We start from the raw sequence: 17,068 nt of genomic DNA, 5'->3' as shown, positions 1-17,068 counted from the left end.
TAAGGTGTTTAATGATTGTTCCACAAATCTCACAACTGTTTAATGAATTTAATTTAACTCCACTTACAAAACATTTAATGTGGTTATTATGGATACTATGGACCAACAAATATGTTTTAAATAAACTTAAAATTTGGAACAATTCTCAAAAAATTAAATTAAACTTTGACAGGAACTCTCAAGAAATTGAGGGTCCAAGTATAAGCAACATATGATTCAGCATCATATGTGACTCATGGAAATACTTTGGTAAATGAAACAAAAGTTTCAATATGTCCTCTTTAAATTCACAGACTTATTTTTCTACATGGTCAACTTCCCACTCAATATCACTTCTCCCAATACTGGGCTCGATGCATAAAGCTTTCTTGGAAGAACTTCAAATCCCTTTAGTGTGTGTTTGCTTGTGGAAATGAAGCAATAGTAAAAAAATCAATTAAGTTGCATTCACACATTATGTAAGTTGTACACTGTATACCATCAAAATCAAAGGGTCACATTCTTCTCAACAACACTCTCTTGGAAAATATACTGCAATGCCTCTTATAGCTACACCTGGATATCTTTGGAGGTAAGTATTCAACACTACTTCTGCCCATTGCTATTACTGGCCATGGGATGTTATCCGATATTCTTCACTAGCTACCATTCTCCTGCCATTGCCACATTCAGAATGTTTTTCATTGATAAATATGTTTACTGTTGGGAACTGGTGGAGTGAGAGGGTGATAAATCTGTTTTAGCATTGCAGAAAACACCATTCACTATCCTCAAAGAATACGATTTTCTTTTTTTTTTCTTTTGAAGGTTTGGTCACCTTATTACATGTCATTCTAGGCATGCTGTGAGACCATCCCTACGGCTGTTAAGGACAGAAGAGAAAGCATCCAATGGGTCTCGATCCAACCTAATCTAGTGGTCTGTGGTCAGGGACTTACATATCTCATTTGAGAGCTGGTGACTTTCTGGTAATGGTAGGTTTTTACCAGCCATCTGCTGGAAATAAATTTGAGAAAAGTTGTGGCAGGAAGCAGCCTTAAAAAGGAAAAGTGCTTTAATAGCCACAGGAAATGACCAATGAGAATGTCTGCATTCTGCTCCCAAGGCTGACTTGCTGAAAGACCTGAGTGTTTAAATATTGTTCCAGAATTTTTGCTGATAAGCAGGATCTAGTAGTCAGCCTACAGCTCTCCTAAGTGTTGGGGCCAAGTCATGGACCCTTTGGATCCAAGGAGTTGTTAAAAGTGTTAACATTTCTCAAGCCATGAGTCGGTGATTCTTCATCTTCCACCATTTTGTTCTATCAACACAGAAACGTATTTACATGTTCTGTTCCACTCTGGTAAGCTGTGCATTATAACAAACTTGCATCACAATATTGACAACAGACTGTTTGCTTTGCACAGTTAAGAACAATGCCTGAATATCATTTCTTGATATAACATAGCACCAAATGAAATTGGCTGCTGAGAAAAATAGCATTATTGCAAAATTTGTTTGGATTGAGGTTCATGATAATCTAGCTCACTTACTGCTGTTTTTGCAATGGTGTTTACATTATTAATTTTATGTTCAACCATTGTGTCTTTACAGTATGTTTGGCTAGCATTTTAATGCATTTCAATAAAATTTTAGTGTCTGTTTTAATGATTAACCAATTCAGATATACCAGTATGCTTATTCTCTCACCTGAGTATCCTTCCAGTTTCCACCACGAAGCACTATGTAGATCAGGATTTCCCAAATGGTGTGTTACAATTTTCATTGTGTAATGTACTCCTTTGCAGTGTATATACATGATGTTTGGGGAGGAAAGGTCAATATTTTACACAGTGACAGTGTAAGTAATTCTGAACAAATAATGACATATGAACATAGATCTACAAATGCTTTGTTAGGGAGGTATGGGTATTGAAGGGAACTTCAACTCTACAAAACTGATGTGCACAGCATGAATGTATACGCAATACAACTGGACCATAATGTGATTTTCATGAAAACATGTTGCAGAGAAGTACAATTGTGTTACACATTTTTACAAAAGGTTTACTTACTTTGCATTTAGTACATAATGCATTACAACATGCATGTTACAAGTATTCAGTTGAAAAAGGTATACCACATCTTTTACAACAGGCTTTAACACTTATCGTACAGATGTTGTATACAGTTCGTAGAACAGGTTTGAATATCCCACCATGAATGTCAATGCAGTTTTGTGCTCTAGCAATAATATGTTGTGTTGCTTTTTTAATTGCCTGTGGTTGGTTCCTAATCATTTCAGCAGCATCCACGATGCGACGAAGCAGTTCATCTCGTGTATTTACCTTTACTTTGTTCACCTCTGATTTCATCCAACCCCATAAACAAAAATCTAAAGGCGTAAGGTCAGGTGACCTTGCAGGCCAGTTAATAGCACTGCCATGACCAATCCAGCAATTAGGGTAGGTGGGGTTGAGATGGTCCCTCACACATAAGGTAACACATGGAGGGGCACCGTCATGTTGAAAGTACATTCCAGTTCATTTCGCTAAAGGAACTCCAATAGTTCCACAAGTGAATTTCCCAAAAAATGCAGGTACCTCTCTCTCGTCAATCGCTGATTGATAATAAATGGACCTATCAAGAGTTTACCAATAATGCCGCACCAAACATTTATGGCAAAACAAACTTGGAAATTGCTATCCACTGAAGTGTGTTTATTTTCCCATGACCATCAATGATTACTGTGTATGTTGTTTACTCCATGCCATGAAAACTGGGCTTCGTCAGTGAATAGTATGTATGGTAGCAAATGACTATTCCCAATTACCCAGTGACAGAATTGAAGTAGTTGGGCATTGTTGCCAATTTGGAGATTTTGAACATGCTGTATGGGAAGTAGATAAGGGTTTTCCGCATGTAATGTTTCCCATACACGTGTCCGTGGGACCTTAATACGCAGGGACATTCTTCATACACTCATACTGGGACTTCGCTCAACACTTGTGATAATTTCTTCCTGTTCTTGCAAAGTTTGTTGATGTGCACACTTGGACGAAAAATGTCTACTTAGAAGAGAGCCTGTCGCACGCAAAGTGATAAACACTTTGGTAAACACTCTGCGGTCAGGTAATCATTGAGTCAGAAAGCGCCTGTGGTATTCTTCTCTTGCAGCAGTAGCACTACCATCGCAGAAGCCATAAATATACACCAAATCTGCGTATTCCTCATTACTGTAGATGCATGACATTGTTAGCACAGCTAACACCATACACTACACAGCTAACTGATCCATCTCCAGTACACTACACAATGCGGCTTACACGGTCCATCTGCGCAAACAACGAGTGATTGTACTATGTATGTCACATGACCATAATACGTGGTAGGTTGCATAGCGGCATGTACTTGGCATTGTTTGCAAGAAAATCACATTATGCTTCAGTTGTATTGCGTATACGTTCACATTGTGCACATCAATTTTGCAGAATTAAAGTTCCTTTCAATACCCATACCTCCCTAAAGAAGCATTTACTAACCGATGTTCATACAACAGTTTTTGTTCAGAATTACTTATACTATCACTGTTTAAAATATTGACCTTTCCTCCCCAAATGCCCTATATAGACGCGTGTGTGTGTGTGTGTGTGTGTGTGTGTGTGTGTGTGTGTGTGTGTGTCACAAAATTTTGTCCAGTTGTCTTAGTCCTATAAGTTTGTCATGCAATACATGTTACTTTTTAACTTGAGCTGTAATAACTTATTGACAATTTCGGAAAGTTTGAACAAGTCTGCACATGCTACCAAGCAGTTTAGCAGTTCTACTTATAGGCATTTGTGCAATGGTAGAGAACTGGAACAGTGGTTACCATACTCTTCAGTTGAACTCTAAAGCCTGCATGAAAACGTGATGGAAACGCATTGAAACATAGTAGGGGAGAGTTAGGTTAACTGGACAGGTCAGGTCAACCGGTCTTTGCTTTACAATTCTAGCATAAGTTGTTTTCTGTGTTCTCCACCAAATGAGTCAAGAAACTCCTCAGGTCTAAAAATTTAGGCAGTTGGCAAGCAACAAAAAACTGTTTTGAGTGGCTTTGTTTCTTTGCTAAGGGCAGAAATTTTGTTTCCTACCCATTTCATTTATTACTTATTACTTCAACAAGGGTTTGGTTCATTTATTACTTGTTACTTCAACAAGAGTTTGGAGATGCCAAATACACCATAACAATTGTAAGTGTTAACTCTTTACAGCAGTTTGTTTTGTTTTTGAGTATACCTAGTTGAGCACTTGTTTTAGTGGTGTATAAAGAAAAAATGTGAGGTTAGGTTAATTGGACAAGAAGGCAGTTAGGTCATGTGGACTAGTGCAGTTAACCACATTATAATTATTTACTATTTTGATTTGCAGATATTTTTAATTTTAAACACTCCATCATACTATTAGCAACAACGATGAAACATTTGGAGAAGCCGATTTTCTGTGTTTGCCTATGACAGACCAGCCTTTTGAGGCATCTGAGAATGAATGAGTAGTTCCAGGAAATAAGGGTACTACTACATCTTCTGCATCTGCTATTGATCTAGTTCCTTCAGGATCTAATATGTCTGCTGATATTATTATAAAAGTTCCTTTAAAGACTTACATCAAAGATTTGAAGACATGATTTGTATCAATGTTGATTTGCATGAATACAGCCTTTGCTAAGCCTGATTTTACTCAAAACTTCAATCATTTATATTTGGTGTATCAAGGACTAACAACTAAATGCTATTGCAATCCACTTTTACAATATTTGAAGTTAAAATTACATTACTTTAACGCAATTTTGCTGATTTCGCTACTCAGAGTAGTCAACTTTACAAGTTAGGTTAAATGGCTACTTTGCAAATGAGATAATTATTTCAGATTTCACAATAACTGAATGTTATACACAGCCTTTGAGAACCTCATTGTAAAGACTACTTTTAACCCAGACTTCCCATAAAATTTAATGCAGACCTGTTTTAAAAACTGCGAACATAACTCCCCCTGAGACAAACATATTGTAAATAGGCAGTGTTATTCAAATCAAAGTTACTGAAACTGATGTGAAACAGGATCACAGAAACAGCACTAAGCGAGCTAGATTACATTAATTCACGATTTTAAACATGGCTGCAACAGCAACTGTTGAAATTCTTCATGATAAAGGATGACAGCCAAAACAGTTGCAGGATAAAATTTTTATTAAAATTCTTGACCAAGGTTTCGGTACATATAAATATACCTTCATCAGAAGTAAAAAAAAAAAATCCTGAACAGGAAGACATTTTCATTAGAAAAGCCTTAGCATCGGAAGTGAGAAACACAAAAGCTTAAGTAACAGAGAAATTACCAGAGTAATACAGGTACCCCCCCCCCCCATGAACCATGGACCTTGCCGTTGGTGGGGAGGCTTGCGTGCCTCAGCTATACAGATGGCCGTACCGTAGGTACAACCACAACGGAGGGGTATCTGTTGAGAGGCCAGACAAACGTGTGGTTCCTGAAGAGGGGCAGCAGCCTTTTCAGTAGTTGCAAGGGCAACAGTCTGGATGATTGACTGATCTGGCCTTGTAACAATAACCAAAACGGCATTGCTGTGCTGGTACTGCGAACGGCTGAAAGCAAGGGGAAACTACGGCCGTAATTTTTCCCGAGGGCATGCAGCTTTACTGTATGATTAAATGATGATGGCGTCCTCTTGGGTAAAATATTCCGGAGGTAAAATAGTCCCCCATTCGGATCTCCGGGCGGGGACTACTCAAGAGGATGTCGTTATCAGGAGAAAGAAAACTGGCGTCCTACGGATCGGAGCGTGGAATGTCAGATCCCTTAATCGGGCAGGTAGGTTAGAAAATTTAAAAAGGGAAATGGATAGGTTAAAGTTAGATATAGTGGGAATTAGTGAAGTTCGGTGGCAGGAGGAACAAGACTTCTGGTCAGGTGACTACAGGGTTATAAACACAAAGTCAAATAGGGGTAATGCAGGAGTAGGTTTAATAATGAATAGGAAAATAGGAATGCGGGTAAGCTACTACAAACAGCATAGTGAACGCATTATTGTGGCCAAGATAGACACGAAGCCCACACCTACTACAGTAGTACAAGTTTATATGCCAACTAGCTCTGCAGATGACGAAGAAATTGAAGAAATGTATGATGATATAAAAGAAATTATTCAGATAGTGAAGGGAGACGAAAATTTAATAGTCATGGGTGACTGGAATTCGAGTGTAGGAAAAGGGAGAGAAGGGAACGTAGTAGGTGAATATGGATTGGGGCTAAGAAATGAAAGAGGATGCCGCCTGGTAGAATTTTGCACAGAGCACAACTTAATAATAGCTAACACTTGGTTTAAGAATCATAAAAGAAGGTTGTATACATGGAAGAACCCTGGAGATACTAAAAGGTATCAGATAGATTATATAATGGTAAGACAGAGATTTAGGAACCAGGTTTTAAATTGTAAGACATTTCCAGGGGCAGATGTGGACTCTGACCACAATCTATTGGTTATGACCTGTAGATTAAAACTGAAGAAACTGCAAAAAGGTGGGAATTTAAGGAGATGGGACCTGGATAAACTGAAAGAACCAGAGGTTGTACAGAGTTTTAGGGAGAGCATAAGGGAACAATTGACAGGAATGGGGGAAAGAAATACAGTAGAAGAAGAATGGGTAGCTTTGAGGGATGAAGTAATGAAGGCAGCAGAGGATCAAGTAGGTAAAAAGATGAGGGCTAGTAGAAATCCTTGGGTAACAGAAGAGATACTGAATTTAATTGATGAAAGGAGAAAATATAAAAATGCAGTTAATGAAGCAGGCAAAAAGAAATACAAACGTCTCAAAAATGAGATCGACAGGAAGTGCAAAATGGCTAAGCAGGGATGGCTAGAGGACAAATGTAAGGATGTAGAGGCTTATTTCACTAGGGGTAAGATAGATACTGCCTACAGGAAAATTAAAGAGACCTTTGGAGATAAGAGAACCACTTGTACGAACATCAAGAGCTCAGATGGAAACCCAGTTCTAAGCAAAGAAGGGAAAGCAGAAAGGTGGAAGGAGTATATAGAGGGTCTATACAAGGGCGATGTACTTGAGGATAATATTATGGAATTGGAAGAGGATGTAGATGAAGATGAAATGGGAGATACGATACTGCGTGAAGAGTTTGACAGAGCACTGAAAGACCTGAGTCGAAACAAGGCCCCCGGAGTAGACAACATTCCATTGGAACTACTGACGGCCTTGGGAGAGCCAGTCCTGACAAAACTCTACCATCTGGTGAGCAAGATGTATGAAACAGGCGAAATACCCTCAGACTTCAAGAAGAATATAATAATTCCAATCCCAAAGAAAGCAGGTGTTGACAGATGTGAAAATTACCGAACAATCAGTTTAATAAGTCACAGCTGCAAAATACTAACACGAATTCTTTACAGACGAATGGAAAAACTGGTAGAAGCCGACCTCGGGGAAGATCAGTTTGGATTCCGTAGAAATACTGGAACACGTGAGGCAATACTGACCTTACGACTTATCTTAGAAGAAAGATTAAGGAAAGGCAAACCTACGTTTCTAGCATTTGTAGACTTAGAGAAAGCTTTTGACAATGTTGATTGGAATACTCTCTTTCAAATTCTAAAGGTGGCAGGGGTAAAATACAGGGAGCGAAAGGCTATTTACAATTTGTACAGAAACCAGATGGCAGTTATAAGAGTCGAGGGACATGAAAGGGAAGCAGTGGTTGGGAAGGGAGTAAGACAGGGTTGTAGCCTCTCCCCGATATTATTCAATCTGTATACCGAGCAAGCAGTAAAGGAAACAAAAGAAAAATTCGGAGTAGGTATTAAAATCCATGGAGAAGAAATAAAAACCTTGAGGTTCGCCGATGACATTGTAATTCTGTCAGAGACAGCAAAGGACCTGGAAGTGCAGTTGAACGGAATGGACAGTGTCTTGAAAGGAGGATATAAGATGAACATCAACAAAAGCAAAACGAGGATAATGGAATGTAGTCGAATTAAGTCGGGTGATGCTGAGGGAATTAGATTAGGAAATGAGACACTTAAAGTAGTAAAGGAGTTTTGCTATTTGGGGAGCAAAATAACTGATGATGGTCGAAGTAGAGAGGACATAAAATGTAGACTGGCAATGGCAAGGAAAGCGTTTCTGAAGAAGAGAAATTTGTTAACATCGAGTATAGATTTAAGTGTCAGGAAGTCGTTTCTGAAAGTATTTGTGTGGAGTGTAGCCATGTATGGAAGTGAAACATGGACGATAAATAGTTTGGAAACGAAGAGAATAGAAGCTTTCGAAATGTGGTGCTACAGAAGAATGCTGAAGATTAGATGGGTAGATCACATAACTAATGAGGAAGTATTGAATAGGATTGGGGAGAAGAGAAGTTTGTTTCACAACTTGACCAGAAGAAGGGATCGGTTAGTAGGACATGTTCTGAGGCATCAAGGGATCACCAATTTAGTACTGGAGGGCAGCGTGGAGGGTAAAAATCGTAGGGGGAGACCAAGAGATGAATACACTAAGCAGATTCAGAAGGATGTAGGTTGCAGTAGGTACTGGGAGATGAAGAAGCTTGCACAGGATAGAGTAGCATGGAGAGCTGCATCAAACCAGTCTCAGGACTGAAGACCACAACAACAACAACAATACAGGTACAAAATCTTTTAGTTACTTACTAAAATTACATCATGCAATGGAGATTAATAAATCAATTGTGTCAAAGGCGTCGTCAATAATTAAGACATCTTTTCCATTTGTACACCATGACTATTGGCACAGGGTCAATGCGAACAGTTTAGCACCAGTACTTCGCCTATGAACTATCGAGACAAGAATGTGAAAGCACTAGGGCAGATGGTTTCGCCGAGAGAGGGCACTTGTGATATGTGCCAGACACTCGCGCATATCAAACCCCTCCTTGCCTTAATGTAATATATAATCTGGCCGACTAGAAGCTAGTTTTCTTGCTTGTTGATGCCGGTGAAATGCGCTTTTCCTGTCTTGTTGGGATTTTACAGATTTTTGATGTTTGCTGTTTGTGATTTTCGATGTGTATGTGTGGTTAATTGACTAGTATGTTTTTATTCACAACGACAGATGGTTTCGGTTCATTATAACATTTTGGTTGTTTTCGCTAGTATGTATTTCACCGCTAACGTTACGCGAGATTCTCGCGCATTACACTAGTACCCTCTTTCGTTAGATTTGTTCCATAGTGCAAGCTTCTTCTGTTTGACACTAGGTCACAGGTAAATTGGTTCCATATTTTCTATTTTACATAAATGTTTTTAAATGGTCTCATATGTTTTATTTATTATGACAGAAAGTTTGAATCAACACAACTTTTAATAATTTTTGATGCACTTATGTAGGTATTCATGCATTTTAATATGCGCGAGTGTCTGGCACATACCACAAGTACCCTCTCTCGGCGAAACCATCTGCCCTAGTGCTTTCACACTCTTGTTTCTATAGTTCATAGGCGAAATACTGGTGCTAAACTGTTCGCATTGACCCTGTGCCCATAGTCATGTTGTACAAATGGAGAAGATGTCTTAATTATCGACGACGCCTTTGGCACAATTGATTTATTAATCTCCATTGCATGATGTAATTTTAGAAAGTAACTAAAAGATTTTGTACCTGTATTACTCTGGTAATTTCTCTGTTACTTAAGCTTTTGTGTTTCTCACTTCCGAAACTTTTAACCTGTGCATGCGCATTCAGTGTCTTCTCTGTGTTTTAAGAATCGCCAACTGTGTTTTTTAACTTTCTGGTGACTTTTTTAACTGTCCCCCATGAACGTCTACATGTCCGGTGTATTTTTACCTCCATTTTCTCCCCTTATTCTGTTTTATGTTCCCCTTTTTTATCTCCTTATGTATGTATCATTTTATTCTTGTTTTAGTTGTCGTGTCACTCGGCTGAAGAGCGGAGGATAGTGCCGCTGACAGCCACATGGGCAGGGGAATGAAATCACAATTAAAAAAAAACTCACTTCCGATGCTAAGGCTTTTCTAATGAAAGTGTCTTCCTGTTCAGGATTTTTTACTTCTGATGAAGGTATATTTGTATGTACCGAAACCTTGGTCAATAATTTTAATAAAAATTTTATCCTGCAACTGTTTTGGCTGTCATCCTTTATCGTGAAGATTACATTAACCTTAATACTCACAAATAACTATTGGACTTCGGGAGTTATCCGCCGCTGCAGCCAGTCACATATTTGTTGTAATTTGTTTTGTTATTCATTTCTTTCACTACGCTTTACGGGAAATGATTCCCATTCTCAAGTGCTTTTTTTGTGTATTACACCATTTATGCACGATGTTTTCAACGTGTGTCATCATACACGAAAAATGCACTTGAAAACGAGAATTATTGCTCAAAATGCGTCGCGCAAGAAATAAATAAAAAATTTGTGCCTAGCAGCAACGAAAGTTATTTTGCAAACAAACTCATTGCTTTTACAACCACAGGCTTTCACGATCCATTTCTAGTAGACAAATTAAAAATGGAATTGCGTCAGATGTGTTCTACAAATGTTCAGATATATGCCTACACACAATTATTTTATGTCAACGCATTATTATTATTATTATTATTTCCAATGTTTTAAAATTACTGAAAAGGTTTACTGTTTTGGATTCAAAATTGCTAACGGGTAATTTGTCCCCGGAAAAATACGCAGATCAGAGCGGGGCTCTTGACAACGCTGGACCAGTAACAAGTCCCAACATGTGCTACTTGGATTAACCGCCTCTGCACATTAGTAAACATTTGTGATCTCGGCTATGGAGGCACGTGCTACAGCGTTATCGTACAACTGTATAAAATTATTGTTATTTCCACATACTGTGAGACAGAGAAGGCCACAGAGTGGGTTGTTACCTGAAGTAGAGGCGCGCCTTTTGCTCCGACAGAGGACCGCGACGAGCACGAATGTGCTCCAGCAAGTCCCCCTTCTCACACAGTTCCATGAAGATGAAGATCTGCGAGCCGAAACCTACTACGTCGAAGATCTGCACTATGTGCGGATGCGTCACAGCGCGCAGTACTTCCAGTTCTCTAGGGAGGAAGCGAGCTACGAAGTCCTTTGGCGCCTGTGTAATTAACAGACCGAGACTCACATATTGCACTACACGACACATCCGACTTATATGCAACCCGATACACTTCAATTCCATTATGTGTATACGGCAACATTTTTATTTTCAATTAATTATTATTAATTATATTTACTTCAATACATAGAAATTACTTCAACATATTCGTTGGAGACGTGTTTGGAGGCAACCCGGTCAGGCTGAACGCCTTAGACACACTGTCCAGCGAGTGCAGCAAGGTGGAGGTTCCCTGCTGTTTTGGGGCGACATTATGTGGGGCCGACGTAGCCGCTGGTGGTCATGGAAAGCGCCAGAACGGCTGTACGGTACATGAATGCCATCCTCCGAGCGCTAGTGCAACCATATCGCCAGCATATTGGCGAGGTATTCGTCTTCATGGACGACAATTCGCGCCCCCATCGTCCACATCTTGTGAATGACTTCATTCAGGATAACGATATCGCACGACTAGAGTGGCCAGCATGTTCTCCAGACATGAACCCTATCGAACATGCCTCGGATAGATTGAAAATGGCAGTTTATGGACAACATGACCCACCAACCGCTCTGTGGGATCTACTCCGAACCTCCGTTGAGGAGTGGGACAATCTGGACCAACAGTGCCTTGATGAACTTGTGGAAAGTATACCACGACGAATACAGGCATGCATCAATGCAAGAGGACGTGCTACTGGGTATTAGAAGTACCGGTGTGTACAGCAATGTGGACCACCACCGCTGAAGGTCTTGCTGTATGGTGGTACAAAATGCAGTGTGTGGTTTTGATGAGCAATAAAAAGGGCGGAAATTATGTTTATGTTGATATCTATTCCAATTTTCCGTACACGTTCCAGAACTCTCGGAACCGAGGTGATGCAAAACTTCTTTGGATGTTTGTATGTGTAGGCACTTGGTAGAACTTGCTAACTCACTATTAATGTCGTCTAAGGTAAAAAAGCAAACTTAATCCAGACTTTTCTTAGTCTCCCTCGCATGATATATCTAAAATTTTGCGGTACTGCCTCTCATGTTGTGAATTTAACTACATTAATGGTGAGATGCCTGCATAGAACGCTTCCTCTACTGATATCTCACGCACACATTTAGGGTAGAAACAGCACCTCTCCGTTGAAAGTGTCGTTTCCAAACTGAACCGAAGTTTTACATCCAGTCTGTAGGCCAGTGATATATGGTAGACATGTTCTTTCTACATAAAACTGTAGGCATTGCTTCTATGAGAAAATATAAGTAACTCATATAGTATCAATAAGTAGAGAAGTCCTGTTTCTGCAATAAACGATTCACTCTGCCAAGACGTACGTCACCTATGGCAGAGACATGACCACATCCCATTAGTGCTACACCACATAGAGCTCTCCAACATGACCCTGTTCTCTTTTGTAGGAGCGTGAGAATACTATGTAGTTAGGTTAGGCGCGCGGTCTAGGGCGCCCTTGCCACAGTTCGCGCGGCTCCCCGGGGCGGAGGTTCGAGTCCTCCCTCGGGCATGGGTGTGTGCGTCGTCCTTAGCGTAAGTTAGTTTAAGTAGTGTGTAAGCCTAGGGACCAATGGCCTCAGCAGTTTGGTCCTTTACCGCAAATTTCCAAAAATTACTACGTAGCTAGAACTGGAATACCTTGTATGAAGGTAAGCCAGAGAGTGACTGAGCAAGCATTTTTTCTAATTTATTACAACAATTGTACAACAGTTACAATTACATCATTTGTCATTATAGTCACCCTGATTTTCGACGCATTTGATCCATCATTGCACAAACTTTCCAAAACCCTCGGAAAAAAAAGGTTTTTGGACGAGCAGCACACCACGTAGGCCCTGCTCCTCTTTCTTCATCACATACGTTGTACAATTCACAATTACGACCTTCGCCCACTGTTATCTTCAGATCTTTTACAAGCAGAGAAACAGTGATGTGACAAGCTAAATTCAGTTAGCTGTAGCTAAATCTAAATCATTTCTCTTTATAAAGTTCATGTGATTTTAAATATGGATTTTATTTCCACGTGTTGCATGTCAGTTTATGTTTTATTGTCAGACGCTTATTTTGCTATATGAAATATTTTTAATTAAGAAATATTCATATCTCATTTTAAATATTGGGCATAAAATACTGATTACTCAGGTACACTAGCATTACTGCCCTCTACTGGCTACAGTTCTTTCTGTAAATGCAGAATGTCCCCGGGCCATCACCAGCACTTACGATGTACCTAGGTGTGTAGGTACTGAAGTTGATACTTACAATATAATTTTTTGTGAGAAGTATGACTGATTTGCATGGCTATTAGACACGTTATTGTTTTTACTGTTGTTTCTTATGTATTCCTAGGGCTTTTGTACATTTAGCTTCAGGTAATTGAAGTTGGTTTGTCACGCTGTTGTTTTCCTGTTTGTAACAGTCCTGAATATGGCTGTAGCCGAAACCGGTAATTGTAAATTACACAGACTTTGTGACAAAGACGGACCTTTACAAATACAGTGCCATAACATGATCGCGGATTCATTTACAAACTTTATGTCTTCAACTGATAACCTTTAGCGGAGTTCAGTTGACGGTCTCTGAAACCATTTAAGTTGGACCAGACACACGAAAACTCGATGGGGAGAAATCAGGACTGTATGCATGAAGCTTCGGCTCCTCGAAATGCTTATTCTGAAGCTTTTGAAAGGTATGGATAGTCATATGTAGACGTCATTTGTCAATAGATCTCTGCAGATGCTTCGAAATGAAGGCTTCGATTCGTGGCAAAGCACATCGCTGTAATGTTGACTGTTTACAGTTGATCTCTTTTCCAGGTAATGTTCCAGAATGGGCCGTTGCGGACCCAAAAAATCTGTGAACATCACTTTTCCCGTAGCGAGTTGATTCTTTATTTAATTTCTTTTTGACTGGATACTTCCATCCCATTCCCTGGCATTTTACCTCTAGTTCAAAGTGATGAACTCATGTTTCGTCTCCAGTGATGATCCGTTTCAATTTCTGTGAAGTGCCGCTTTCAGTTCAGCGTGTTGTGGCTACGTGTGTCCTGTATACTGATAATAGGGCAGCCCTTGGTCTCGCTGGAGATCTGCCCACCGTCGTCGCCGATACCGATACCAGTGTTAACAGAGTGGTGAAGTTTTGTGAACTATGAGGCCTCATCCCTAAACTGGTGGGGAAGGGCGGCAGACTTTAGTACGTTATAAACTGCTCTGCATGTGGGGACATCCTTCGTCCCCCCCCCCTCCCCCCATGAGATTTCCTGTCGACTTTTCGCCAGGGTGCTGATGACCGTGATATCGAGTGCCCCCTCAACCCAACTCATCATCATCATCATCGATTCGTTTCAAAAATATTTCACTTTCATTAGCACGACTGACAGATTCTCTTGTGACTGCACCTTTGCTCTTCATTGAATACACTCCTGGAAATGGAAAAAAGAACACATTGACACCGGTGTGTCAGACCCACCATACTTGCTCCGGACACTGCGAGAGGACTGTACAAGCAATGATCACACGCACGGCACAGCGGACACACCAGGAACCGCGGTGTTGGCCGTCGAATGGCGCTAGCTGCGCAGCATTTGTGCACCGCCGCCGTCAGTGTCAGCCAGTTTGCCGTGGCATACGGAGCTCCATCGCAGTCTTTAACACTGGTAGCATGCCGCGACAGCGTGGACGTGAACCGTATGTGCAGTTGACGGACTTTGAGCGAGGGCGTATAGTGGGCATGCGGGAGGCCAGGTGGACGTACCGCCGAATTGCTCAACACGTGGGGCGTGAAGTCTCCACAGTACATCGATGTTGTCGCCAGTGGTCGGCGGAAGGTGCACGTGCCCGTCGACCTGGGACCGGACCGCAGCGACGCACGGATGCACGCCAAGACCGTAGGATCCTACGCAGTGCCGTAGGGGACCGCACCGCCACTTCCCAGCAAATTAGGGACACTGTTGCTCCTGGGGTATCGGCGAGGACCATTCGCAACCGTCTCCATGAAGCTGGCCTACGGTCCCGCACACCGTTAGGCCGTCTTCCGCTCACGCCCCAACATCGTGCAGCCCGCCACCAGTGGTGTCGCGACAGGCGTGAATGGAGGGACGAATGGAGACGTGTCGTCTTCAGCGATGAGAGTCGCTTCTGCCTTGGTGCCAATGATGGTCGTATGCGTGTTTGGCGCCGTGCAGGTGAGCGCCACAATCAGGACTGCATACGACCGAGGCACACAGGGCCAACACCCGGCATCATGGTGTGGGGAGCGATCTCCTACACTGGCCGTACACCACTGGTGATCGTCGAGGGGACACTGAATAGTGCACGGTACATCCAAACCGTCATCGAACCCATCGTTCTACCATTCCTAGACCGGCAAGGGAACTTGCTGTTCCAACAGGACAATGCACGTCCGCATGTATCCCGTGCCACCCAACGTGCTCTAGAAGGTGTAAGTCAACTACCCTGGCCAGCAAGATCTCCGGATCTGTCCCCCATTGAGCATGTTTGGGACTGGATGAAGCGTCGTCTCACGCGGTCTGCACGTCCAGCACGAACGCTGGTCCAACTGAGGCGCCAGGTGGAAATGGCATGGCAAGCCGTTCCACAGGACTACATCCAGCATCTCTACGATCGTCTCCATGGGAGAATAGCAGCCTGCATTGCTGCGAAAGGTGGATATACACTGTACTAGTGCCGACATTGTGCATGCTCTGTTGCCTGTGTCTATGTGCCTGTGGTTCTGTCAGTGTGATCATGTGATGTATCTGACCCCAGGAATGTGTCAATAAAGTTTCCCCTTCCTGGGACAATGAATTCACGGTGTTCTTATTTCAATTTCCAGGAGTGTAGTTTCGGGATTCATGTTGCACAGACTGAACGAAAGTTGAGTCTGTTACGGATGATGTCCATAAGCAGAACCATCACTATAATTCACATAAGGTTTACTATTCCATCAACAGACACTCGATGGCTTTTCAAAAGAAGATCACAGAGTTTCTCAGTGTCAGCATCAGCAGTTTATGTGGTTGGACGTCTTGTCTTTTCCTCGTCCCTCAAGCCTATCTGACTGCTTCTGATTTCTTCACACTTCCCCTTCTCCTTCCCCTTCCCAGTCTTCTGTGCTGGAAATCTTCTGCGGATTGCAGGTACTAGCACACCTTAAGACCACAAATAAACGGATCGCTGAACTTTGCTCATCACTGGTCCTAACGGAGAGGGGAGCAGCTATGTTCACTTCACAAAAGCACGAAGCGAACAGGGTGACAATGGTGGAACTTGCCACAAGCGATGAGAACGGTGCTGTGTAGCAGGTGATGGGAACAATAAGCTGTACTGGCAGCCAAAACCGATTAGAGCAAAAGTGTAGATGGTAACTGACTCAGCCCCGCAGTTTGACTCACCGCCGGCAGAGAGACGTACCTGGCGACAGTCGAGCTGCTTGCAGGCGCACCGCAGGGGTCTGCCCCTGGGCCTGCGGAACCACGCGGTGCGCACCTTGCTGTACGACCCGCCGCCGATGGTGCGGCCCAGCCGGAAGCCGCGCTGCTGCAGCACCTTCTGCAGTTCCTGAGGACACCCACCCATGTTCAGAAGCTGTACCAGGCTGGCGACTTTGTTTCATCAAAGCACTTTTCTGAAATTCCGATGTATATTCAAGTTGAAATTCCAAAACATACAATATAGCACACGTCACACCAATATTCAAGAAAGGAAATAGGAGTAACCCATTGAATTACAGACCCGTATCACTGGCCTCAATTTGCAGTAGCATTTTGGAGCATATACTGTACTCGAACATTATGAATCTCTTTGAAGAAAATGACTTTTTGATACACAACCAACACGGATTCAGAAAATATCGTTCTTGTGCAACACAGCTAGCTCTTTCTTCCCATGAAGTAATGAGTGCTGTCGACAAGAGATCTCAGATAGATTCCATAATCC

At 41.8% G+C, this 17,068-nt stretch overlaps 1 protein-coding gene across 1 annotated transcript; it reads right to left on the bottom strand.

Moving 5' to 3' along the window:
• Positions 1 to 10,912: 10,912 nt before the first annotated feature.
• Positions 10,913 to 16,708, bottom strand: LOC126176508 (testis-specific serine/threonine-protein kinase 6-like). The gene is made up of 2 exons (XM_049923664.1): positions 16,544 to 16,708; positions 10,913 to 11,128 (listed from the first exon to the last, which is right to left on the bottom strand). The coding sequence occupies exons 1-2, from the start codon at positions 16,706 to 16,708 to the stop codon at positions 10,913 to 10,915; spliced, it is 381 nt and encodes a 126-aa protein (XP_049779621.1).
• Positions 16,709 to 17,068: the final 360 nt, after the last annotated feature.

The sequence above is a fragment of the Schistocerca cancellata genome, chromosome 3, assembly GCF_023864275.1.
Source record: "Schistocerca cancellata isolate TAMUIC-IGC-003103 chromosome 3, iqSchCanc2.1, whole genome shotgun sequence".
Classification (NCBI taxonomy): Eukaryota; Metazoa; Arthropoda; class Insecta; order Orthoptera; family Acrididae; genus Schistocerca; species Schistocerca cancellata.
This window is presented reverse-complemented; position numbering and strand designations above follow the sequence as displayed.